General features: G+C 42.3%; 1 protein-coding gene across 15 annotated transcripts in view; it reads left to right on the top strand.

Annotated features, from left to right (window-relative positions):
- The window catches only part of zmiz1a (zinc finger, MIZ-type containing 1a), a 375,723-nt gene extending 349,415 nt beyond the window's left edge, over positions 1-26,308 (top strand). For 11 of the 15 annotated variants that reach the window (XM_067972510.1, XM_067972507.1, XM_067972509.1 and 8 more), the window contains 9 exons: positions 2,062-2,248; positions 4,905-5,115; positions 7,731-7,836; positions 9,688-9,848; positions 10,744-10,811; positions 12,462-12,530; positions 14,026-14,273; positions 16,114-16,277; positions 22,453-26,308. In XM_067972510.1, coding sequence (XP_067828611.1) covers positions 2,062-2,248; positions 4,905-5,115; positions 7,731-7,836; positions 9,688-9,848; positions 10,744-10,811; positions 12,462-12,530; positions 14,026-14,273; positions 16,114-16,277; positions 22,453-22,560 — 1,322 coding nt within the window. In that variant the 3' untranslated portion in view covers positions 22,561-26,308. Of the gene's footprint in view, positions 1-2,061; positions 2,249-4,904; positions 5,116-7,730; positions 7,837-9,687; positions 9,849-10,743; positions 10,812-12,461; positions 12,531-14,025; positions 14,274-16,113; positions 16,278-18,388; positions 18,626-22,452 lie in introns of all 15 variants that reach the window. The other 4 variants (XM_067972508.1, XM_067972512.1, XM_067972511.1 and 1 more) reach the window with 2 other exon arrangements.
- The last annotated feature ends 935 nt before the right edge of the window (positions 26,309-27,243 follow it).

Raw genomic sequence — 27,243 nt, 5'->3', positions numbered from 1 at the left:
CTGAAGTCACGGCGAACAGGAGAATGCCCACAGAGATTACTGGCATTAATCGCCGAATCTTCCCCTCGGCACAAGAGTAGGTCATTTGGCCCATTGAACTTGCCTGCTATTAGTAAGCCACGACGGCTGTATCTTTTTATTCCCAATTCCAAATCTTTTCTCCGTTTCCTTTAATGATCTAGATTCCTAAGTAAGTATCTCTCACCCTTTGGGACATAAGAAATAGGAGCAGGAATAGACCGTACAGCCCCTCGAGCCTTCTCTGCCATTCAATAAGATCATGGCTGATCTTCTACCTCCACTCCACTTTCTGTTGCAAGCACCTTGCTTGACTTCGCATCTATAAGGCGGTGGGTGGACAGGTCAATTTCCTTGAGGCTTCTCTTGCTGTAAACGAGGTTTCCGTGGAAGTTATGGTGGTGGAGCACAAACCCCAAGGAAATTTACCCCATTGATCTTCTTGGGAAGAACATTCTACCTTCTCGCATCCCTTTGTATGAAGGCGTTTTTGCTGGGTTTTTAACTGGCTTAGCTCCAATTTTAAGGTTATGCGCTGTATTCTGCGTCATTGTGTGAATTGAGGAGCATCAGAGAGTGCACAGGAAAAACATAGGTTGAGAATAGAAAAGTGTCCATGAATCTAATGGCGAAGAAAATATAGATCTGCTTGACGTTGAGTTTCAGTACACTAGGTTCCATTGCACAATTTATTTCACCTTGTCTTAAAATGGCCTTAGGTTAACAAATCCTTCCCCCTTGAGTTCATTAGTTTCACATTCAACGAGTGTCCTGAACAGTTAGGTCTGCCAGGACTTGGTGTCATTTAAATGGTAAGAAGAAAAGAATGGCAGGCATTGCAAATGACTGTCAGTCTGTTCTGCCAGAGTACCAGCCTGTAAGGTCTGGAGTTTTTGTTTTTAACACTACAGCTTGGAAATCACACTTTGCAATATTGTCGTACAGACGGTTAAAGCGTTTTTATCAAGGGCCTTCATCTGCTTTAATGTTAACCCATTCAAAGTGTGCAGCATATTGACTCTTTTTGTCTGGGTATTTGTGCGGCCATATCTCTGCAAAGTTTTAAATTATACAAGGAACCCAATTATCATAATCTAAAAACCGTGCTCCCTAATTATTTTTTATTAATTGACTTTCTTTTGTATCTATGTACTTTTTCTCCCAAAATGTAATACGGTAAATCCTTAATTTTACTTCAAAATTAGGCCAGTGCAATGGGACGAGAGGCCATAAATCTAAACTTGTGAAAAATAAAATTAGAACAGAGACCAGAACAACGTCCTTTGCACAAAGGGTGACAAACATCTGGAACAATTTGCCAGGCAGACTAATAGTGATGTGGTGTTTAGGGGCATTTAAAACACAGTTGGATGGGAGGATGAGAATATTTCAGGGACAGGCTTCAGTGGGCCATGCTGTCTTCATGCCCTTGATTTTTCTTCAGTATTATGATAATTATAACTTAGTCTAAAATCTGTAATATTGTATGTCATCCTCAATCCTCAAAGGGTTAAAATATTGTTTAAAATTAATGGGGGGGCGGTTTTCATAACATTTTTCCCTTCTGAAACGTGCGTGAGTCGTTCTTTTAAACTTCACTACGTCAAACTGCAGCCATGATCTGATCAAATGCTTGACTTGCATACAGAAGATTTGTGGATTTCCCCAGGGGCTGCCTGTCAATCAAACCAGCTTGCCTCGATTGGATGAAGTTTATCAGTTCTTCTCCAAGTGAAAGAAAGGTTTTTTATCTCTGGGATGAGGAGTTGGGCGAGGTCGGGGGGCGGGCGGTGAGGGGAAGGAGTAAAATAAAAACGTCCTTTTCCGCCTTTGCCAGTTTAAGTTCTACCTCCTGCGGGCCATTCATGAAGTCGAATTAACGGTAGTCATAATTAACTCCTTGACCCAGGCTATTCCACTCTCCAAGCTCGGAGAAGATGTGCAGTCTGGGGAGGGGGAGGGTGGGGGTGAGAAAGGGAGAGTTGTTCCGTTAAAATGAAACCGTTGTGATGATATGAAATCCACGTTTTTACTGTACCACAGATGCTAAAGGGAAAGTTGACACTTTCTCTCCCTCTTTGGTCTCAGCCAACCCCACCGATGAGCTGCGGCTGACATTCCCAGTAAGAGATGGTGTCGTGTTAGAGCCCTTCCGACTGGAGCACAACCTGGCCGTCAGTAACCACGTCTTCCACTTGCGCCAGTCAGTGCACCAAACATTAATGTGGAGGTAAGAACAAAGAAAGAAGGAACTTGCATTCACATAGCGCCTTTCACGTCACTGTTGTTTTGTAAGTGAACGCGGCAACCAGTTTGCGCGCAGCAAGGTCCCACAAACAGCATTGAGATAAATGACCAGTGAATCTGTCCTAGTGATGTTGGTTGAGGGATAAATGTTGGCCAGGACCCCGGGGAGAACTACCCTGCTTTTCTTCAAATAGTGCCATGGGATCTTTTACATCCATCTGAACAGACAGGCGGGGTCTCGGTTTAAGGTCTCATCCAAAAGGTGGCGCCTCCCAACAATGCTGCACTCCCTCAGCACTGCACTAAACTGTCAGTCTAGACAAGGTATTCATGTTCTGGAGTGGGGCTTGAACCTTCTGCTCCGAGGTGAGAGTACCACCACTGAGACCATGGCTGACAATGGAGCAATCCAAGATGTCCAGTCGAGGCTTTATTATCCAATTTCAGGCAATATAAAAAAGCTGAATTTTTTTTGGTTGTAGGGCCTTTGATGCTGAAATGATACCGTGAGATTCTAGTTTACAAACACTTTTATCTGTTTTGCTATTTTAGCAGAGGCATTTACCCATATATATTAATTATTTTATTCTCACTCTGCGCACATGGGGTTTCTCACCATCTCTTCTGAAGGCATCTGTAAGTGCCGGGGTTACAGTTAACATCCCACAGAATTGTAATGGACGAGCCCCAGAGTTGCGCCCCGTGTACAGTCCCACGCGGTAGTGTTGACTGCATCAAATTAAATATTCCAGGCAAAGTGTTGGGTGATTAATGTCCTCCCACTTTCTGGCGGTACAACTGCAAATCTCGCTATTACTAAACGCAGCCAATTTTAATTGGATTAGCACACCTACTGACGTATCAGGGCGAAGAATTTCAGATAAATGTATTACTGTTCATACACTGGTATCTCATAGTGGAATTTCAGGGCCTTTATAGCTAATATTAGGGTGAGTATATTAAAGATCTGGCCTCTGGAAGCAATGTCATTGTTGCTTCTCTGTAAGACTTCACCACATTTTGGGTTTATCCTGCACTCCCAATGGAAGCACTTGTCAGAGCCTTGGAACTACAGTGTTGTACTTAGAACCGCACTCCCATCAAGTGAAGGCTCCCTACCAAGAGCAAGATTGCTGAATAAACCCACATCTATAAACTTCGACAGTGCAATGGAGCAGTGTTGATCCAGATCAATATTGTAATATAGAGTTGTTTGCTTCTGCGGAGCACTGTGCGCCTTGGGCCTGAAAATCCACGGTTAATGCTTTGTGGTGACTTGTATTCATGACTGTATGCTGCACCATTGAGGTGTGACTTGGTGCAGGCATCCCAACTGCTGTTAGAATCGCGGTGCCAAATGCCTGTCTCCGTCCCTGCTGCTAGATTGTCAGCACCTGCTGTGCAGGGACTGAGCCTCCAAAGCGGAGTCTCGACCAAAATTGCTGGCAACTGAGCAGGCATTTAAGCACCAAGGGTCGTGGTATTCAATCCCCACCACACGGTAGTAGCATCTCCAATCTGTGCAATTCAAAGGCTGGAACCAGGGCATTTCTGGCTAAAATGAGAGGTCTCTTAAATGCCAGGTTATGGGGAGTGTCGCACCATGTCCTCGGGAGTTGGTTTTACATTAAAGTACTGGTGTCTACAGCAGGGAATCTCCAAGCATCCACTGCACTTGGATATACAATGGTAAGAACATCCCGCACTTTCAAGGGGTCTCTGAGATTCCATCAGGCCTCCACTTACCACTTGCTGGTTGCATTGTTTTCAGGAGCAGCAATGCCAACATAAACAGGAAAAGCAGCAGTTGGAAGTTGTGGGTGTCCAGTTCAATGTTCCCGTGGGACTCCATGTATCCACTATAAAGGCACCTAAACGGGAAGGATAACTTGTAGCCTGATGTCCTGTTCTGTCCAGTCTGCGCTGAGTTAGCTGACCTCAGCCAGGGTGTTAGTTGGGGTTCAACCATTGGCCTGAGCAATCCTGACTTACAGGAGACAAGACTGACTAGGTTCCCCCCACATACGATCGCCATCCAGTGACCCCTGCTGGAAGTACATGTCGGGCGAGGGCAGGATTGGATTCAACTGTGATACCTCTGTGGTCACATAACCTACTGACCACACTGTTACGGTTAGCACGTGAATAATGGGCATCTGAACAATATACCGGAGAGTGTCTGGCATCTGTGAGAATGAGGAGGAAGCTAACGGCTTTAGGAAAGGTGGGGACAGAAATGGTGACAACAGAGGACCATAAGATGCTGCTCAGGTTGCTCCAGTTTCCTTCAAAACTCAAATGTCACTGCACAGAAGGTGGCTGACAGAGTTTAGGAGGGAATTGAAGGCTCCTCCGTGGACCATCTATTTCATCAGGCCACAAACACAATGGACTCGCGTACTGGCTCCAACGCAAGGCGAGTCGGAGCTCCCGGGACTGGGCACTGTGTCAGCTCCAGCTGCTTCAGTGGAGCCGACTCTGCACTGAACCACTTGGGTTAAGTCTGTATGGAGGTGAAGCAGCCAAATTGGAAATGCAAGTCTTAGCGCTGAATATATGCGTCTTCGGCCCAAAATTTTGTGTTAAAGATGCGAACATGCACAACCTCTGTAACGAGAATGAACTGCAATCTGTTGCAGGTCTGACTTGGAGCTTCAGTTTAAATGTTACCATCATGAAGACCGGCAGATGAACACAAACTGGCCGGCATCTGTCCAGGTCAGTGTGAATGCAACACCCCTCACCATCGAGCGAGGTGACAACAAGACTTCTCACAAGCCCTTGCACCTAAAGCATGTCTGTCAACCGGGAAGAAACACCATCCAGATCACAGTCACTGCTTGTTGCTGTGTAAGTATGATAACCTGTGTTACTTTGTCTTAGTTTGTGTGACAGTATAAAATCCCTTTTTGTGTTTTTCTTTGCCTCGTTCCCTAATCTCCCTGGTCTATGTGCCACCTGAGGCTGAGTGGGCAGAGAGATGATCTGCTCGCAGGCCTCTACAAACAACAACAACTTGCATTTATATAGAGCCTTTAATGTAGTAAAACGTCCTAAGGCACTTCACAGGAGTGATTATCAAACAAAATTTGACACTGAGCCACATAAGGAGATATTAGGACACGTGACCGAAAGCTTGGTCAAAGAGATAGGTTTTGAGGAGCGTCTTAAAGGAGGAGAGAGAGGTAGAGAGGAAAGCAAAAACTCAGAACATATCTTCCTTGTTTAAGAATGAAAATCAGAGTTTGAAGCCATCTAATCATCATTCATGCACAATTAGGCATAGCAATTTTAAGAAAATTCAATCATGGAAGCTTTCCAAATTTTAATGTAACTCTTACTGATGCCATAAGAATGCATCCAAAGAAACAGAAAATACAGTGTAGTTCTCAATGAGGATAAGTAAAGAAAATTACTTTAAAAAATCTTTGTTTCCTGCTGCGCCTAAAATTCTGGGCGTAATTTTACCCTCATTCTGAACCAGCTTAATTACAAGAAATTCACGTGTCCCTCTCTTCACCATCGAGGAGGAGGAGCGATGATAATGAGTCGTAATGCATGGGGCTCAGGACTTGAAGAACGGGCATAAAAGATCAAGGAAATTTGGGTGTAACGTACATACGTGCACAATGCACTGTCTTGATTTTTTTTTACGCCGGAAATTGGCTTTGTGCCTCGATCGAGCCTGTCTTTGAACACAGTTTCACAAGAAATTCTGGCCCAGCATGATTAGAATACAAAGGGCAAGAGTGGGTCTCCCATGGTGCTGGTGATGGTGAGTTGCATGAAACACTTAAGTTCATTATATGTAATATATAGACAGGAACACCGGTCAGAGGCTGGGTATTCTGCGGCGAGTGACTCACCTCCTGACTCCCCAAAGCCTTTCCACCATCTACAAGGCACAAGTCAGGAGTGTGATGAAATACTCTCCACTTGCCTGGATGAGTGCAGCTCCAACAACACTCAAGAAGCTTGACACCATCCAGGACAAAGCAGCCCGCTTGATTGGCACCCCATCCACCACCCTAAACATTCACTCCCTTCACCACTGGCACACTGTGGCTGCAGTGTGTACCATCTACAGGATGCACTGCAGCAACTCGCCATGACTTCTTCGACAGCACCTCCCAAACCCGTGACCTCTACCACCTAGAAGGACAAGGGCAGCAGGCACATGGGAACAACACCACCTGCACGTTCCCCTCCAAGTCACACACCATCCCGACTTGGAAATATATCGTCGTTCCTTCATCGTCGCTGGGTCAAAATCCTGGAACTCCCTTCCTAACAGCACTGTGGGAGAACCTTCACCACACGGACTGCAGCGGTTCAAGGCGGCAGCTCACCACCACCTTCTCAAGGGCAATTAGGGATGGGCAATAAATGCTAGCCTCGCCTGCGACGCCCACATCCCATGAATGAATATTAAAAAAAAATCAGAGGGAGCAAACAGATCTGGGATTAGGCAAGAATATTGTGAAATGTGTTTGGCAACAATAAAAGAAGTGTTTGTGTATTTTGCTTGGTTCTTGGGAAATTTAGTACTGTGCGCACATTCAAATTGTGACATGCACTGTGCACAAGACTTTAATTAATTACTCACTGATTTCCCATGGCATTACTCATGGTTAGTCAGATCATATGCTGTTTTCTAATGAAAGCAGCATTATATCATGTAGTGCACAATGTAATATTTTGCTGCTAAGTTGGAACTGTGTTTAATCTAACCTGCCTCCTTCAGGTCACTAATCTATAGTCCACTTAAGTAAACACAGCCTGAAGTTAGTGACTGTTGGTGAGGGGAGTTTGCAGATAAGAAAGTACTTGCACGTTGCACACACTTGTCCATGTCAGAAGAAACCAGCATGAAATGACTGTCTTTCTTTATGTTTGCTCATACGTTTGACGCAGGTATGGTGTCTGAAGTGTGACAGATGCTCTTGAAACTTTTAGATAAATAAATAATTTTGAAATGTGCCTGTGTAAAGGAATCTAAAATGTTCCTTTCAGTTTGTGGCTCAATCCATGCACCTCATTACACTGATAAATCTGTTAAATCCAGTACCTGCCCAATGAGGCAGAAGGTGAGAAACAAATGACAAACAAAAATTCCTATCAAAATCTTCTTAGGGAGGAAGTAGTGTGGAGAAAGGTTCCTTTATATCAGTAAATCATTTTCTCAAAACACGTGAAGGAATAGAAAACTATCTACACGTTTAAGATCAGATCGTATGTTTATTTTTTTAATCTCAGAATGGACAGTTTCTTTTTCGTCATTTAATGTATTGTTTTTGAGATACAAAGCGCTTGCAGTATTCAAAAGGCTGTGTGCCATTCTGTGCACAATACATTTCTACTGATGCACAGTTTCATTGCTACCTAGGGAATAATTTGATAACAGTTCTTACCAATTCCTTGTGTTTCCTGACGCGATACTGATCCTGTGCTCTCTCTCCTCCCAGTCGCACTTGTTTGTACTGCAGTTAGTGCACAGACCATCAGTCCGATCTGTGCTTCAAGGCTTGCTGAAGAAAAGACTGCTTCCTGCCGAACATTGCATCACAAAAAGTAGGTGTATGTGAACAGGATTCTACAGAATGTATGTGTATTCCCAGTCTTTTCATTACAGCAACGTCAGGAGCAAACAAAACAATTAGCTTTCTGTAACACAGTGATGGGCTTCGATACTAATTATGCTGCAATATTCAGCAAATGCTTTTTTGGTACTCTTTCAAATAATCTCACCAAAAGTCACAAGGGAGATAACTGGAACAAAAAAACAGTGAAAGCCTTGCTGCTGTCCGGTTACATTTTTAAGGACGAAATCAATGCTCTTGCATATTAACATACAAATGTGACGTTCCTTTATCTGCTGTTTTAAGGGAGGCATTAACCCATCAGCACTTGCATTAATATATGATGTGGAGATGCCAGTGATGGACTGGGGTGGACAAATGTAAGGAATCTTACAACACCAGGTTATAGTCCAACAGTTTTATTTGAAAATCACAAGCTTTCGGAGGCATTCTCCTTTGTCAGGTGAGCGTCACTCACCTGACGAAGGAGAAAGCCTCCGAAAGCTTGTGATTTTTAAATAAAACTGTTGGACTATAACCTGGTGTTGTAAGAGTCCTTACATTTGCATTAAAATAGACAAAGGAGTTGTATGCAAACCGATTAAGCGTTCGTATGCTATTTTTCGAGGCACAAATGTGATCTGGTAGCTGCAGCTTGCCATAGTGCTCAAGTAAAGAAAACCTCTCCGATCATTTTACTAGGCAGAAAAAAAAATGAAAACTTCTGCGTTACCATCTACCGCCATCTCATTGAGTAACGTAATCAGCTTGTGAGTAGTAAATCAGAGATCAATTATATACAGCTGGCCGTAGACTCACCTCAGTTTGCTTTCACCTGAGAATGATCCAAATGCCATCCCCCCTACCCCCCCCCCCCCCCCAATGACGCTCACTGTCCAGGCTCACACATGTGAAATGCTGAATTGGATGAGATATTAGGGGATGGTTATTATGGAGCTGCACTAGTCACTGCCTTCAAGAGGGTAGAAGTTTGAAAAGAAGGAAAAAAGGACCTACTTTTAAGGGAAGCTTATCCACTGTGGGAAAATACATGCCATCTGAATTGACGTGGCACATTTCCCTGTGTCTTTAGATGCAGGAAAGGTGCTGCAGAGAAAGCAAGGAGTGATTCATCAGCCATGGCATCAATTTAATCCATTTCTTAAAAAAAAATTCTCCCGCTCCTCTCCTGAAGGTATTGACTACCTTGCCAGGATGTGGCTTGATGGCACCAATCACCCTTCTCTATTTGTCTAAGTGGCCATTATACGTGTGTGAGTCTTATTTGTGGAGGGTGTAACACCTGAGCCAATACCCACCCTTACCTGCCATCCACCCACATGCACTTCCAATAGAGGTTGCTGTACGGTAGTCAGGATCAAGAACCTTTACCAAGTTTTTTTTCTCGTCTTTAACCCAAAAGCCGGTACCAGACTGGGGATCGACTTAGGATCTTCCTGTTCTGTATGGCTCTGAGATAGAAGCTTAGGCCCTGAAATTCCTCGGGGGCTCTCGCTGTCTCCTGCCATAGCTCTGGTGGGAGACCAGCGAAACTTCCAGAGAAACAGCGCACAAAGCCCGACAATGGCCATTTACTCAGTTTCTCTGAGGGATCCCCAGGCTTTCCACCGAAGTTACGCTTTAAAACAGTCGTACTGAACTGAAAAATCATTAATGAAATGTCAAGTGCTGGCTACGCTGGCAGCCGGAATAATGAAGAATTCTGCCAGAGATTCAGTTAGTTAGTTTTCATGAATAAAAGGCTAGTTCGGTATGAGAGAATGGTATGTGCCCCTGTGTTGATGGTACTGATGATAATCTCTTATTTCCTCTTGTTCACCAGTAAAGAGGAACTTCAGCAGTGTGGCAGCTTCTTCAGGCGGTGCCACATTAAATGGAGAAGATGGAGTGGAGCAGACAGCAATCAAGGTGTCCCTGAAGTGTCCGATCACATTCAGGCGGATCCAGCTTCCAGCGAGAGGCCATGATTGTAAACACGTACAGGTAAACATCACCTCCAGCTGCTGTTTCAAAGCCTGTGATGGCCTGTGTATTGAAAGGATATCATGACCAGGGGAATCGTGAGGTCCATTTGATGCTAAAGTGGATGTTTATTGAGTGCAAGATTGAGTCTAAAAGATCCTTTCAAAGACTTGTCACTCCAAACGATGTTTTGTTTCTAAATTTTGCATATAGTCAGAATGGCCTCATTTTAAGTCGATTAAGGCAAGTATTATAAAAGTAGAAATTGCAACTGGCACTGAATGAACGCTTAACTCGTCATATTAAATTCCTCTCTGCACTATTTTAATGCAAGCATCAACCCATTTTAAAAAATTTCAACCCTGCAATGTTTTTAGAGAACATGTTCTCTTCAGATGTAACAAAAAGAACTGACCTCAGTTCCACCAACACCTGTGGGTTCCCTTGGGTTTTAGCAGCACTTGCTGTTTTTCTTCAGTCAAGGAAGGTCAGACAATGAGCAGAAAAACAAGGTGAAGCATCATTATTTCATCACTGACCAGGCCCCTTTAAGTGTTGACAAATAGAATAAGCATCTGTATCATTGTTGAGGTGAGTAAAATAACATTCTCATCTTTGGAAATTTAGCAAGTGAAAATAGGTGTACACCAGGCAAATATGGAACTGTGGGTCCTTCTCCTTTTTTCCCTTGCCCTTATTTTTTGCTGCATTAATTGGTGTTATCAAAATGATGCCCGACTTCAAAATGTTCTGTTCCGAGGAGGGAGGTTTATTAGCTTGAACCTAAAGCTGACGAACTCCAAGTGGAAACAATATGCGGAAAATCTGCTGGCAGACTAATCGTGATTAATGTTCTGGATATTGTATGTAATAAGCATTAATAGGATTGTCTGTGCCTGTTCCCTTGCTACTGCAGTGTTTTGATTTGGAATCGTACTTGCAACTGAACTGTGAAAGAGGAACATGGCGGTGTCCTGTATGCAAGTAAGTAAAGAAATTGAGCTGTTGAGAAAGACTTGTGTGCCTTTGCCCATGCAATGCCTTGGTGTCTGGTTGCTGCTTTGGGGTGCTTTTTAAAATAATGCTTCTTTTTATCTACGTAAGCCTTAACAACAACTACTTGCATTTATGTAGCTTCACAGGAACGTAATCAGACAAAAGATAAAATGACATACTCCCCTTGAAAGCTACATTCGTTTGTGAGAATTAGCCTGTAGGATAGGTCAATGTTTAAGATTCCCAAAGCACCTCCCAAACCCGCGACCTCTACCACCTAGAAGGACAAGGGCAGCAGGTACATGGGAACAACACCACCTGCACGTTCCCCTCCAAGTCACACACCATCCCGACTTGGAAATATATTGCCGTTCCTTCATCGTCGCTGGGTCAAAATCCTGGAACTCCCTACCTAACAACAATGTGGGAGAACCTTCACCACATGGACCGCAGCGGTTCAAGAAGGCGGCTCACCACCACCTTCTCAAGGGCAATTAGGGATGGGCAATAAATGCTGGCCTCGCCAGCGACGCCCACATCCCATGAATGAATTTTTCAAAAAATTCCATGACGCAACTCCATGATGAGCAGGGCGCCACCAAAAACAGATTAACTAGTTATTTGTCTCGCCGCGGTTTGTAGTGTTTGCCTACATAACAATAAAGTAACTTATTATAAGCGTTGTGGGATGTTGCTGAGGGACAAAATAAAGTACCATATAAATGCAAATATCTATATCCATTGAAAAGAATGGGCGCAGCACCTTTGCGGGGAGTCTTTTTGTTCTCTCAGATGGGACAAAAATTGCTGTTTTCAATGGAACAGAAAAGTACTCGTGGGAATACTCAGTTAAATGTAGAGATGTTTATTCCCACCAGTCATCAATTTTAGTGAATAAGTAGATGTGTGGAAGCTGTTTTGTACTTGCAATTGTTTTTTTTGTCGCTAAAATTAGTGAACAGCAGAAGATATACCACTTTGTGACAAAATAGGTGTTTGGTTTTGTTTTTGGAAGCATTTATTCGCATGTTGGCATCAGGCAGGACCTGTTTGCCCTGTACATTATTGAGTCATAAAGCTAGTTGATCTTGGGCAATAGTAAATGCAGGCTTGTATTCTCTTGAGGAGAAGTTTGAAAATGAAAAGCCTCCTGACATCTTCTGAGATTAGCTTAAAATTTTCCTCCTTTCAGTCGATGTTCGTCAGGAATGGAATGATACAACACAGAAGGAGGCCATTCGGCCCATTATGTCTGTGCCATCTCTCTGAAGAGCTACCAATTAGTCCCACTCCCCTGCGCTTTCCCCATAGTCCTGCAAATTTCTCCTATTCAAGTATTTATCCATTACTCTTTTGAAAATTACTATTGAATCTGCTTGCACCACCTATTGTCAGTGCATTCCAGATGGTAAAAAAAATTCTCCCCATTTCCCTCTGGAGTTTTTGCCAATTATTTTAAATCTGTGTCCTCTGATTACCAACCCTCCTGCCAGTGGAAACAGTTTCTCCTTATCGAAACCCTTTAAAGTTTTATTTCCAAAAAAAAACCTTCAGTGAATGTTGCACTTTATTCTGAGATTATTTTTGCTTTTTCTCTTGTAAGAAAATATTGACAATATTCTTTTCACTCATTGACAGTAAAACGGCACTCCTGGAAGGCCTTGAAGTTGACCAGTACATGTGGAGCATCCTGTCCAACATTCAAAAGTAGGTTTAATCAAGGTTCTACATCACGATTGACCTATTGTGCAGGAAACACGGCTGCATCAACAGAAGTCCAGAGTTTGTTGGGAGTTGACTTGGAAGCTGTTTGTTTAGATGGATATAACTAGACTTACACATTAAAAAAAAAGTGACTTCTGTACGTCATATGAATTCCATTTTCCAATTTCAAATCGTACTTCTGTTCACTCGCCTGTGCTTCATAACTGAAATCTGGCTGAAGCACTTTATGTCAGCAAAGCACTGTTAAGTTGGCGTTGGATGATACTGCCTCTGGGCAAGCCAGTCCATTCGAGAGGATCTAAAGTGACGTTCCTAGAAGGTTCTGTGTCACAACCAGCATTGCCTCAGTCTCATTTCTCTCTGCTGCCTTCTCTCTGGACATTTCCAGTTCTCAAGAGCACTTTTTTGAGTGTGCCCAGTAGAACACAATCTCTTAATTGGTGCGTGAAATATTATATTCATTGTTTTTTCAATAAGAAGAATCCTTGAGTCATCCACAAATCTATAATAACGTTTTAAAAACTTATCGGAAATCCATCATCCGTCTTGGCTCAGTGGTAACGCTGTCACCTCTGGGTCAGAGGGTCATGAGTTCAAGTCCCACTCCAGAGACTTGAGCACACAATCTAGGCTGACAATTCAGAGCCGTACTGAGGGAATGTTGCATTGCCAGAGGTGTCATTTTTCAGATGAGACATTAAAGTAAGGCCCCATCTATCCTCTCAGGAGGACGTAAAAGATCCCATCGCACTACTAAAAGAGCAAGGGAGTTCTCCTGGTGTCCTGGCAAACATTCACCTCTCAAACAGAATCAGTAAAAAAAAAACAGATTAACTGGTAATTTATATCATTGCTGTGTGTGGGATCTTGCTGTGCACAACTTGGCTGTTGTGTTTTCAACACTTCAAAAGTACTTCATTGGCTATGAAGTGCTTTGAGATGTCCTGAGGTTGTGAAAGGTGCTATGTAAATGCAATTTGTTTATTTCTTTCACAAACAAATCACATAATTTCTGTGCCAGTACCCACAGAGTCATTCTTCCCATCTATTTATTTAAATTAAATTGAGTTTGAATGAGCAGTTGTGTGTACATATGCTGATCTCGTGTCGTTGGTCACGGGTAATCTAGACTACACTTGAGATGTTTAGCTACAGAGTTGGAGCTGTGTTTAACCTGGGCTGTCCTTTAAGTACTCTGTGCAGAAGTGGTATAGATAGGTTACTGTAGCAGAGTGTACACTCAGATGCCAGTTATACCTGCTTGTAAATTTCTGGTTCCAGGTAAGAACCCAGCATGAACTGAGTACCTTTTTTTTATAGATCATTTTGCAAAGTGTGAAGCTCGGGAGTGTGCTAGACATGAGACATTTTTCATCTATAAGTAACAGACGTCTGCAGGAAATATGAGATGACTTCTAATATTTACGAATTGTAATAGCTTGTTGTATTTAGTTAAATCTTCTTTGTGTCACTCCAGCTCTGAGTTTGAAGAAGTTACCATTGATCCGACATGCAGCTGGAGGCCAGTTCCACTGAAGTCTGACATTCACATTAAAGATGACCCAGATGGTCCTCTGTCCAAGAGGTTTAAGACCATGAGCCCCAGCCAGATGATTATGCCAAATGTCATGGAGATGATTGCAGCCCTTGGACCTGGCCCGTCACCGTACCCATCCCTACCTCCACCACCAGGAGGCAACAGTGGCAATGAATATGGCAACCCGGGTAGGTTTCTCCATGAATTTAGAATTTCCTTATACATCCATACATATCATAAACGTTGCATTTATCCAGCTTGCTCGAGAACTGAATAAAGCTGTCGTCAAGAAATACTTCAAGTTGTTCTCAACCTTGGTATTTGTACAGAATTATGATTTTTCATTATGCAGGTTAATATGTGTCTTTTGTATGTGTCAACAACATTAGTATGAGTGTATTTTGATTGTTGGCATCTAACATCCCGAGTCCCAATTTTCAACAAAAGGTACCAGATGCAGAGATCAACATTAGAATCTGGCCCAAGAAGAGCAACTGACACTTTCTAGCTGAATTCTAGACTTTTACATACAGTATAATAGATGTGGGCATTAAAACAGGAACGATGCCAAATGCACAGATCCACCAGTTTCCGCTTATCTTCTTTTGGCCAGATATCAAGCTACTGTAAAAAGTAGAGTAAAGGTGTAAAATCAAACTGAGGAGTAATCACACCTCAAGTTGGTGGACCATAAATCTGTGACTTACACATCATATTTAATTCTCAGAAGAAAACATTTGGGGCCGAGATTCCTAAAAATAAAAAGCTGGATAAATATCTGTTTGGAAATGGGATTGGTGGTTTTCAGGATAGTTATAGACTGAAAGGGTCATGTATTTGTTGGATTACGATTCCTTTGCTGTGGGCAGGGATTTTGATTGGAGAACAGCTGGAAAGAATTAAACAATGGAAGTATGAGGATGGCTGAATATTTTGAAGTTTTGCATGATTTGAGGGATCAGTGAGTTTTATGCAAACCAATGCCGTAAACGATTAAATGGTTGGGTAGCATCTCTAATAGAATACATTGTGTGTGACTTCTGGATGGAGCAGGTTTGTTTGGTCCTGTGGCTTTTACCCATCTCATGCTTTCTTACAGTTACCGTCGTGAGTATATTATATGTTGAGGGAGGCAGTCCTTACTTTACTAAAAATGGCCATCAGCAGACTGATTGACTTGTGGAGGGTACCCCAGCCGAGCTCAGTCCTGTCCTCACTCAACCTCCATACTTTGCATCCAAGGAATAGCAGGAACCCTGGCTGTTATGTTTACCTTTCAGTAGCTTAGGGGCACTGAGGCCAATTGTGGTGTCCCTAGTACTGCCTTGGTTGCCCTCAACTGACTGTAAGCTGGAAATTGAACCTAGGCCCTACTGGTCTGTAGTGAATGTACTGCAGATTATTGCGTTTACACACTAGGCCATGGCAAAGCCAAATTCTGGCTTTTGTAATGGATGTGGTAGCTGAGGAAGGAGGGTCATTGTCAACCCTGATGAATAGTATACCTATACGACAAAAGATGCAAGGCCACAGAGGTCAAACCAGAGCTTTCTACTGCCAAACACGAGATGGCCACATTGACTTGTGTCAAGAATTGCAGAGCACCCAGAAATTGAAATATAAATCGATCTAAATACCTTAATGCAAAGTGTCCAGCTGTCGTTCATTGTTCAGGGCTACAGATCAAAAGGAAATGAAAACAGTCACACTCTGAATACGCTGCTGGAAGGTGAGGAGGACTGAGTACTGTGACTTCAAAAAAAAATTATGTCGGTATTTTTTCAAGATGATTGTGAATTGAGATATGTTTCATTATCCCATGAGTTTCTGTCGCTTTCTTGAAATGTTCATTTTTGCAGCTGTTAATATGATGGTCCCTAGTTACAAAGGGCAAACTAACACTCCTTTTCGTTGGAGCTGACTTTTTTTGGCTGCACCAATTTCTCTGAACCTGCTTCAGTCTTGGCTGAATGCAGGTAGCTTGAGAAGACAGACTTGTTAATAACACTATCCTAATCCTCCCAAAAGGTAACACTTACCCCAACCATGGGAACTTCGATTTCCCACATGGCAACCCTGCCGGTACTTCTATGAATGACTTCATGCATGGGCCCCAGTTGTCACATCCTCCAGACATGCCTAACAGCCTTATGACTCCTGACAAGCCTCTCAGCCACTCCATGCCTGATCAGGTAAGTGATGCCATTTCTGTGCGCCTTGCCCTTTGTTTCAAAGTGACCTTTGCATTTGCACTTGGGATACATTCAGCCAAAGAGAGATCCAGTGAGAGGGGCCAGTGTTTTCGAAAGTATTCCAGTGTGCTAACTCTGCCAACACACAGCAGGAGAGGGAGCACAGATCAGAATTACGTTAACAGGACAGAGTGAGATGCAGTGAAGGTCGAGTCGCTGCTGACGATCCCACAGAAACAGTGGCGAGTAACTTAGTGAATCTGCCATCTAAAGAGTCATTTTAACTAATTCTCTGCAAATATTCCTGTCTGATTGTGTTTGAGTGTGTAATGTGGCTTGGAATGTTTTCTATACAGCACTGACATTTTTCATCTGCCTTGTTTTTTTCCTCTCTCCATACAAATCTGGTCTGCTTTTGTATGTGTTTATTTCACTGTTATTTCACTCAAATGGAATACAAGGGCGATTAGCACTTTATGTTGTTAAAGTTGCTACAAGCATCCCATTGTTTTGTCACTCACTGGTAGAAACTTAAGTCAGGGGACGTCAGAGGGTTACATGCATTGACAGTCTTTTACATGGAATGTGTAAAAGTAATACAAGGTGGTTTAAAAAGAAAATAATCTCCCCCACCTGGTTTAAATATGGTGGAGCCCAACCTTTTCCAGACAGACAATACTTTTGGTATTGTTGGATGGGCTTCTTCTCCCATTACCCCCTTCAGCAAAAACAAAAAATCTGTGTTCTTCACTCCATTAGAAAAAGACTTTTATCTGTTAACCAGAAAATGCTGCCAAGCAGAAGTCTATTCCTGGAAATATTTATGACGGTACTGGGCTGAAGTACATGGGTTTGCTGCAAACTTTCATTCCTCTCCACCACATCAAAGGTGGTCGTGCATTTGCTTGTCTGACCTCTGATGTTGGAAAGCTTCTGCTGTCATTATCAAGCTTTCCCGGAGAACTAACCTGCTTCTGCCTCCACGCACACACTAAAAAAAGGGGTGTTTTTGGGGAAAAAAAATGTCTTCAACTCTGCAGTATTCAGCTGACAGTAAATCTGTTGGAGAGAGTTAGGAAAGGAAAATGATACTTAGGAGGTTTGTTCCATTACACACAAGAAGTTACCAACAGAAGACTCTTTCTAGAGCTGGTAACGAGACTCCTTCACTGTATCAGTGCGTACAGCTAATGTGTGTTAGAGACAGTATCTCTTTCTGTAAGCCTACCCACAATGACTGAAAATCAGAAGCTGCACAGTGCAGCTCTCGAACCACTTAATTAAAATCTCCACGCCATCTTTAAAATGGTATTTACTAAATTTCTTTCCAAAGATAGATCATCGTTAACATTTCTAGTATGCTCCCTCTATTTTTAAAAAAAAAACATGGTTTAGGAAGGGATCTGTTTTGTTTTTTGTTTTTTTTTTGTTCAGGGCGAATGGTTGTGTTTGGTAGTTCATTTCAGCCCAAGTAGGCCGACAAAAAGGATACTTTCTCTTTAAAATTACTTTGAACCCAACACAAGCTAACGTGAGTGCCATTGATGGTGAGTAAATGTAAGGAGTCTTACAACACCAGGTTATAGTCCAACAGCTTTATTTGAAATCACAAGCTTTCGGAGGCTTCCTCCTTCGTCACCTGACGAAGGAGGAAGCCTCCGAAAGCTTGTGATTTCAAATAAAGCTGTTGGACTATAACTTGGTGTTGTAAGACTCCTTGCATTTGTCCACCCCAGTCCATCACCGGCATCTCCACATCTTGATGGTGAGTGAAAGAGTTAAGCATCTAGAGCTTTGTAGATAACAATTGAAATGTTAAAAATTAATTGTTAGTCTTTACATGATGCTGATCATGCTGTTCTCTATGATTGTGGGTAGATTATCTGATAGTCACTGTAGGCTTGACAGTGGTTAGCTGTTGCAAGTTAATGCTGCAGAGTTGATTTCCTTCTAAGTCTCCAGTGAGATTTGAAATTTCTTAAGCGGGGATTGGCTTTCTTTCCTGTCTAATGGCTGGGTTTGGTATTAACATATAGTTGGTGGTTTCATTCTTCAGACATCTTGAGCACTGTACCTTGTGGCCTCACTCTCTCCTGCTTCCTCCTTCGCAGATGCCTCACCCTGGCAGTACTGATCAATCCCATAGTTCCATGCAGCAAGGTTTGCACGCACCTCACCCCAGCAGCCAGTCAGGGCAGCCATTACATCACAGTGGTCCTACCCGGCAGCCCCAGCAGGCTGGTTCTAGCAACCATCCACACAGTGATCTGACCTTTCACCCGTCCTCCACCTTGGAAGGTCAGGCTGGTGGTCAGGGAACGTCCGACATGCCGGAACCCTCACTGGATGTAAGTGTGTGTCATGCTCTCATTTGCCTGCCCATCCACTGCTAGCAAATTCTGGGCACAGCAAAGCGCCTCATGTCACATCATTGTTTCATACATTTTCACGTGTTGCTTTGTACTGCAGCAGTCGAGGAAGAGAGCAGTTTGCTTGGCTGCCTCATTGACGTGTCTGTTTTTAAGAATTTACTGTATACTATGTCAAAATGAGTAGACAACAAAAGACAAAGAGATCAGGGTTACAGTAATTGGTAATTGATTATGAAAATAGACTTCATTAAGAGTGACATCAAGACAGTTGTGAAGTCTAGAATTGAAAGGCTGGCTGTTCCACAGATGCGTCCTTAATGTGATCTGTTTTTGAATTCATTTTTTTTTGAAGAAATGTTAGCAGGTGTTTATAAACAGGGGTCAGCTGTCAAACGCTGGTTCCTGGCACTGTGATTGTCATAAACTAATGTCATGGAATCAGTTGGTTCAGTTTTTATAACATTGTACCCCTAGAGGAGCTGGGTGGCTTGGTGAGGTAGAATACTGAGACCTGGGCCTGAATTCAACTCAAACCAAGGGACAAAAGTCTCCTCTCACTGATGTGAACGTTGTATTTGAAGTGAGTTTCGGCACTTCCTGGTCAGCACAGGGTCGCAGCATTAAACTGCCCGAAATTCAGCACAGTGAGGTGGTCTCACTCAGAGAGGCCAATAAGTGTGGATTGGGTGGGGAATGGAAACTTCACAGTGTAATAGAGCAGGGTTGTCTAATTTTTTTGGGGCAGGGTGCAGATATATGTGGCACACGCAGTGAGTGGGTAGACAGAAATCAGACCCCTCCCCCAGACATGGAAATTACCAGATTGCCCCCATACGCCCAACGGCATTCTCCTACAAAAAAGTGCGATTGCCGTACATGAAAAATGAGTGTCCCCCCATCCCATATGCAAAAACCTCCCTTTCAAACCCTCACTTACCTCTTTTCTCCTCACTTCCTGGATCAGTCTGGTCCGCTGTTCTTTTTTCTCCCCACCTGACCCAGACTGGCTTAGTCGTCTTCCACTCATTCCCTGCTGTGGCTTCCACCGCTGTCACTTCTGGCCAAAATGTGGAAGCTCCAGCCTCAGCTCTTTTAAGTTTTCTGGGTCTGGAGGGCTGGTAAAGGCTGATTTCTGATTGGCGCCAAAAGAGTTTTGCACCCTTCTGATCTGAATCCACCAATCGGGAAGCAGCCTTTCCAGTCCTCTGAACCCTGGGAGTGTCCAGAGTTGGGGCTGAGCAGAAGTCAAAATTGAGATTCCACACACGTGTGCAAAGAAGGAAGGGAGTGGCCAGACTTCGTAGGCTGGGCAGTAGGGGCTCATGAGCTGGACTTGGGCCAGGGCTTAGCCTCCCACCCAGTCGAGAGTTCCCCTCTGAGGTTGGGCTCAAGACACTTTGGCCACCTCACCAATGCTGCAACTGCAATTGATATGGACGCTGAGTGGTCAAAGTAGTAACGTTTCCCACCACTAACATCCCTCACATTAAGTACAAATATTCACCTCCCTCCCCGAAGTAAAATTATCTGTTTGTAATGTTGCGAAAGTAAGTTAAAATGGTTTGAAAATGGATCATGTTACAAAAACAAACCATTTTTGTGGATAGTACAAGTCTTTCATTTTTAAACTTGACCAGTTTCTCAGTGCATTAACGGGCTGCTGAATTGCCCAAAGACAATGGGGTAAATTTTCAACTCGATGCCCCGGCATAAAACTGGCATTAAGGATCGGCTGCCCATTATGGAAACCGCCCAATTTTCATTTCCACAATAGAAATTAAATTTGGGCCCTTTCTATAACTGGCGGCTGATTCACATCACCAGTTTTACGCAAGGGGGGGGGAGGGGGGAGCAAGTTGAAGATGTACCCCAACAAATCTGCACTGATCTATTTATTTAAAAGTTGAGTTAAAGGTGCAGTGCCTACAGGTGACCATGCCAATTTGAAAGTGACTGCTAGAATTAATGTTTGCTCGACAATCCATTTCCAAAGTCTATTTTTCCCCACATTAAATTTGTGTCTGAGAAACGCAGATCCTCAACTATATGACTACTGCCCCAAGATGGTGCTGTATCCCATTGAATACTGTTTGTTCCTGCTCCTGGGGCCTAAAGTGTAGAGTGAGGAGCAGCACCATTAGCAAACATCGTACAGGGATCGTGAATTCCCCTCCTGTAAAAAGAAACATGTCTGAAATAGATTACGTTGGAAGCACATATATTCTCAATAAGCAGCCTCTTTTTAATAATCACAACAGGCATGGTTCATTTGTGAGTTGCTGCAGCTTTAAATTTATTATTGTAAATGCATTTAAATTGTAGCAGTTGCTAACTTGAAACATCCTTTTACAACAAAATGTGATTAAAATATCCCAGTTTGTTCAGATATGGTGTGAATATATTTATCACTGTTCCTGAGTTTACTCAGTGTAAATGACTGGCACTCACAGATTGAGAATCCTTGAACACCACAACACGAAAAGCTCCTGCAAAAGCAATAGAATTCAGTTCAAGTTTCAAATCAGCAGTCACACTTTGATGCAAAGTTTAAAAATAAACCAATGGTAGGATTATTTCAGTTGGTTGGTGTTTTCAGACAACACACACACACACACACAAAGTCAAGCCATTTGCAGGCTTTGCAATAAATATATTGCACTTTGTAAATCTGTGAGGACCTTGAAATGGCTGCTGTTAATAAAAAAGATGCCTAAAGTTTTGTTAGTGAAAGCTGTATAAAAGCAGGCTCACTTTGGGACTTTAGCGAACATGAATTTACTAGCATGTGCCTGATATTTGTAATATATATGCATTACACCAAAAATCCCCCCCCCTCATAAAATTAATAAATAATATCATATTTGTATCATAGATCACAAAGTAAAAGTCAAGGCAAAGCCATGTTCTTACTGTTGTCATTCACCTTTACACTTCCAGCTCCAATCTGCTTGTTTCTTCATAGCCATCACTTGCCATTCGATAATTGGATGGCAGGAGGCACATGCTTTGATGCAAATGGTGGCTCCGCCTAGTAGCAAGACTCCAAATTGGCAAAACATACCCAGTGAAAGGGGTTAACTTTTGAATGTGATTTGAACTGATGGCACTCTTGCTGGAAATCGAGTGGCCCACTGCTTGAGCCATCAGGCCATCTCGAATAATCTGTGGATTATGTAGGTTGGGACCGCATCTTTGCCCACCCAACTGCTGTAAGATTAATATATTGCTGATTGAAATGCCAGCTATGATAACGTGATCAGAATAAATCACTCTCCACTCCAAAGATTAACCACCTGTGTTTAAAATGAAGGGGAGAATAATATAAGTTCTTAAGAGCGTTAATGCGGCATTTAATGGTGCACTAAATCCTTGCCAACCTGCTGAATTAGCCACATTACTATACTTGATTTGACAGCCTCAGTTATCATCCTGTCAGGCATACCTTGCAAGCCTTGTTTTTCAGTAACAGGACCTCATACAACAAACACAATGAGCTCACAAATTATGATTTACTCCAACAAGAATACTACACTCACCTGCCCATTGCAGCAGTGTGATGGGAGCAAATTGTTCATTTCTTTTTAAAACTTAATAAAATGTACTGTTTTGATGACTGGTAGAAAACTACAGTAGAAATGTACAGGTGTACAATGTACAACAGCCGTGCTATACCAACAATAAGATAATTTGACTAATACTATTTTATTGTTGAGTTATGACTACGTATTTTATTATTGATGAGAAAGTATTGAACCTGGGGGTAGACTTGATAACATTGAATGTTTGTCTTTGGTTCCTTACAGCTTATTCCAGAATTCACAAATCCAGATGAGCTCCTTTCCTACCTTGGCCCTCCTGACTTACCCAGTAATAGCAATGATGACCTTCTCTCTCTTTTTGAGACCAACTGAAAGCCCGTCCCTTCACACGTCCTCACCATGTAGCCGCACATGAAGTCAAAACACCCTTTTCTGCAAGAGTTCATGCACTAGATGAAATGGTGCACTCCAGGCTCCTCTTCCTTCTGAGATGGTCTTCTTACCCACTTACATTGACTGAAAGCAGTGTGGGGGGGAGGAAGCTGTTTAGGTGGTGCTGCAGGTTCACTGAGAACATCACTTATGATCGTTTTTTTTAAAAAAAAACCTTGTAGCTTTATCAAATCACCGTCTTGTGAACAAATAGGAAGAATTCCATTGTGTAAAGTGTCCGGGCACCAGATTTGAGAAAACAACAAAGAAAAGCAGGAAGAATTGCCCTTATAGGCCAGTCCCCACCATGCCGCCCCCCCTCCCTCCCACCCCTATCTTCCATCCAATATTCTAGAGGCATAGCTCCTCCACGCAGCAGCTCCTATGAGAATAGCAGAAGATGGACTGACAGGAGGGACAGACGACAAAGGTATCTAGGTCAGAATGCAACTAGAAAGCACAATGATCCTGACCTGAATGTCAAATTGGGAATATGTGTACACACACCTTGAAAGGGAAGTTGTGGCCTCCACCCCTGAGGAATCTTCTGTTTGCCGTCTGTTTCAGTACATGTACAGAGATTTTTCCTGTTTGCTTTTTTTCTTTGTTCTGCATTGCAAGGGACTGTCGGTGGACTGCAAGTCGAATGCAAATGTATCCATTCCTTGCAGTGTTTTAATGCAAACCACAGATATCCCGCTGGCACTTTGTGCCAAACTCACGATCCATCCGTACTGGGAGAATCGCTAAAAGATCTCGATGTTTGCGGTTCAGTCCTAAAAGCGAAGCTACGTTGCGTCGGTCCGATGAGAACATTCACCGTGCAACAGAAGCGGCAATCCTCGGACAACTTGCTGTAACAAACAGCTTGGTGAGCTGGGACAGATCCACTGCCGGCAGAGGTGGGAACCCTAACAATCAGTGGCTGAAGGGGCCGGTAACATTTTCCTGGTTTGTGTTCTCCCTTAAAGACTGTTAGATGCGGTCCTCTCCTCGACAGTCAGGAATTTTGTTAAATATTTGAATCCTGTTGTCACTGTGGCAGATTTTTGGCCTGGGAGCCACAACCACTGCCTTGCACCTGCGTTGCTTTTTCTCTTGCCACACAAACACCTCTTTACCTGCATGAGCACCCCATCGCTTCGGGCCTCATTTTGTGCTGATGTACCTCCCTCACACCGTGTTGTACAGTAGTTGTCCGACGGGAGGAAAACAATATCTGCATGTGTGTGCGACAACCACCCTGCACCTGTGCGGTTCAGACACAGACTGACCTTGTATCGTTTAATATTTCCACCACTGAACTGGATACCCTCCCAAAAACCGTGTACATCTTTAATCTGCGACACAATTGCAAGTGCCAGAGAGAATTGTTGCATTTCCAGTTAGTTTTTATTATGTTTTTTTTTAATTGTTACTAAGCTGATCCTTTTTTTCAATGTACAACAAAATGATCTGAACTAAGCTTGCCACTGGAAGTTTGGGCAATGCTTTCATCACCAAAGTCACTTTTGTTTATTTTCCCTACATTTTGCTCCTTCTAGAAGAAGACAAAATCTGATCCATCGTTGCTGTATGTGCATAGTAATATATGCTAGTTACCAGTACTCAGCTGTAGATATTAAAATGAATGGCTATTTGGTTTGCTAGTAGCAGTATTGAATCTGTAATTGTCATGTAGAAAGTTGCCATGTAATTGAATACGTTTGAGGTTCTTTTTCCCTGTCTCAAGTTAAAGGCAATGTTCAGTAATGCAAATTGATTATTTTAAAATGCCAATGTAAATACCTTTGTGAATATTTTAGTAACGTCTTTGATAATATTCAATATTTTCCATGATCAGATTGGTTGTCTTTTCCTGTGGTTTTTAAATTGTGGTCCCACTTTCAAAGAGGATTCTTCTACGGAGCAGAGGAGCATCCTCCTCTCCGACCCAAAAGTAGAATCAGTAAAAATGACAAAATAAAGTGTTTCCTTCTTTTCTAACCCTCTAAACTCTCAAATGTGCACCATTTAGTGGAGGAGAGAACATAAATCACTAGTGCAGTACATTTCATTTCTGTTAAGTGAATGATGTGTTTCATTTGCTGGGAATATTAGCAATTCATTAACAAGTTTTGTTACTCAGTTTTTAGCATTCTTTTAATTGTAAGGGAAATTTCTAAATGTAATCTCTCCTACTGCTATTGCTTTTAAATGTCAAAAAACGTTTGACAGAAGGTGGGCTATAAACTATGTATAATGTGTATAATTAAAAGGTACCCACTTGGTAGGGATTTATAACTGTAAAGTGTGTTAATGGGCAAGGTATACAGATAGAGGGATGGAAGGGAAAATGATTTTAGGATTTTCACTTAACAGAAATATGGGCAGTCACATAAGTGGATATTTTATCTCTGGACAGAAAGGTTGGATAGTTCATGGGATGTTGGATTACAAAATGTTGACCTGTGACACATTCTTCTGATTTAGGACCTTGGTGTGATTGCCCCTACATTTAAGCTACATCAGCTTAGAGGGTTACATACATCACCAAATCAACAGTTGGCTGTAAGAGTAAGCTGACACTCTGAGGATCACCCCCTTGTGGGGGCTGAGTTGACCTGGCGGCAAGTGGCCATTTTCTGCTCCACTGCTGTAGTCCTGGCTTCTGCTTGTGTGGATATCATGAGGCTACTTTCTGTAAGCCCTTTTTAGTTTCTTCCCATTTTAAGAGCAACCGGTCCCTTGATCTGGCAAGGTACTGGTTCATAACTGGGAACTGTTTGTTTGAAACAGCTTCGACAAAAACACATAGGATAAGTGAAGAGTATCCAATGACAGACAATGCACTGCCAATGTATTTTTCCGGAAAAAAAAAAGTTCTAACATGTTATAATGTTATTTTAAAACGGAGAAAAAAAATCTGCTGGTGAGTGAGCACCGGTATGTTTGGTGTTGATTTTTTTTTTAAAAAGAGCTGTTTCACACGTCTAGTCCCCATGGTTTTATAACAGTCACTGTGGAAGCCTGGCTGGGAAGGAACCCCAGTGATGTTTGGGTCCCTGCTCAGTCTTCTGTAAGGACAAAACAGACGACATACAGACGGATACCATCGTCCATAGCAGGGACTAAGGGACATCTGTACATATGTAAATGACAAAGGGAGACATGTTCAATGTAAAGATATGTGCGTTCATTTTCCTGGAATGTGCATTGTCTCAACAAGCTTGCAATCCATCAGAAGTGACTGTGTAGAAAATGAATACTGTTTGTTACCTTTCGTGAAGTCTCGGCATTCATTTCACCTCTGTAATATACTCTGATCCTTCAGAAGAAACCTTTGTTTTACCTACGTGTAATATTTAGCTTCAGTGTATTATCTAGTAGGTCACCTGCGTATTTTTAAGGTGCTACAAAATTAATGAAGAAAATGAGGGGGTTTAAAAATAAGATTGTAACCAAATTCATAGTTCGTACAATTTTTGATATCATGATCATTCAAGAATTCAAAAAGGGTACAATCTCCTGTGTCACATGCAAAAATGGCCATTTTTTTTTTCCCGTTTGTACATTGTATGTACAATGCAATCATTTCATACTTTAAACTGGTCAGAAAACTAATTGTGATTTTTAGTCTTGCAAACTGTATGTAGTTAGATGATGTGACAACCTAATATTTATCTAATAAATATGTATTCAGATGAAACGGTGTGCAGCTTTTTAATTTTAATTAACACCAATTAATGAGAGTGTGCGGGAGTTTTGAGGCAAGCTGTTTGTCAAAAATGAAATTCTAATGGACACGCATGTATATTCTTTTGTAAGAGAAAACAAACAGGAGAAATAGGGAGACTGTGAGTCCAAACAAGGGCTTTTCACCCCTGCAATCTGGGTTTGAATCCAATCCAGGTTGATGGTATGAAGGCCCTCCTCACTCAGGCTACAAGGAGAGTCTCGTCTCTGGTGGCTGTAAGGATGCTAAGGACCCATGGTAGGATCACAGCACCAGCATGACCATAATTCACCACAAATTGGCACTGATTTGTTAATCCCGCTCAAAGAAGATGACAAGAATTAGGATAGTGGGAGCAGTGAATGAAATGCCACAGTGGACCAGTTCAGGGTGTAAGATGTAATGCAGATTATTTCAATAGTGTCAAGCAAGATTGATACTGCCGTTGGATGCAAAAGATAAAAAATGTTCAATTTTCCATCGGTGTTATCCCTCAATTTGTGAAGCACAAATGCACTTCCTTAGATAGAAGAAAAGTGAAGAGGGCAAAATTACTTGCAAGTTATCAAGTCTATCAGCCAATCATCCAGCCTATTCTCAATTTGACAAGACAGTCTATGATAGTGTATCATTTAATCACAGGCTGAATTTGCCCAAATGTTGGACTGTTTATACAGCACCTATCCCAACTACAAGATTTCCATTACAGCACAATTGCTATAAAACTCAGGGCACATCTGAAGCAATCCTATTTCAGTAGTGAAGTTAAGTCCCATTGAATCTGGTTTGATGCGGCAGCACCTTTTCATTAATGGTACTAAACAATGTTATACAGTCCGTAACAATCCCCTTTTTTTGTATACGATTGATTTTGAAGCAGGAACTTAAATATTGTATTGTCACTCACC

The sequence above is a fragment of the Heptranchias perlo genome, chromosome 36 (assembly GCF_035084215.1).
Source record: "Heptranchias perlo isolate sHepPer1 chromosome 36, sHepPer1.hap1, whole genome shotgun sequence".
In the NCBI taxonomy this organism is placed as follows: Eukaryota; Metazoa; Chordata; class Chondrichthyes; order Hexanchiformes; family Hexanchidae; genus Heptranchias; species Heptranchias perlo.
This window is presented reverse-complemented; position numbering and strand designations above follow the sequence as displayed.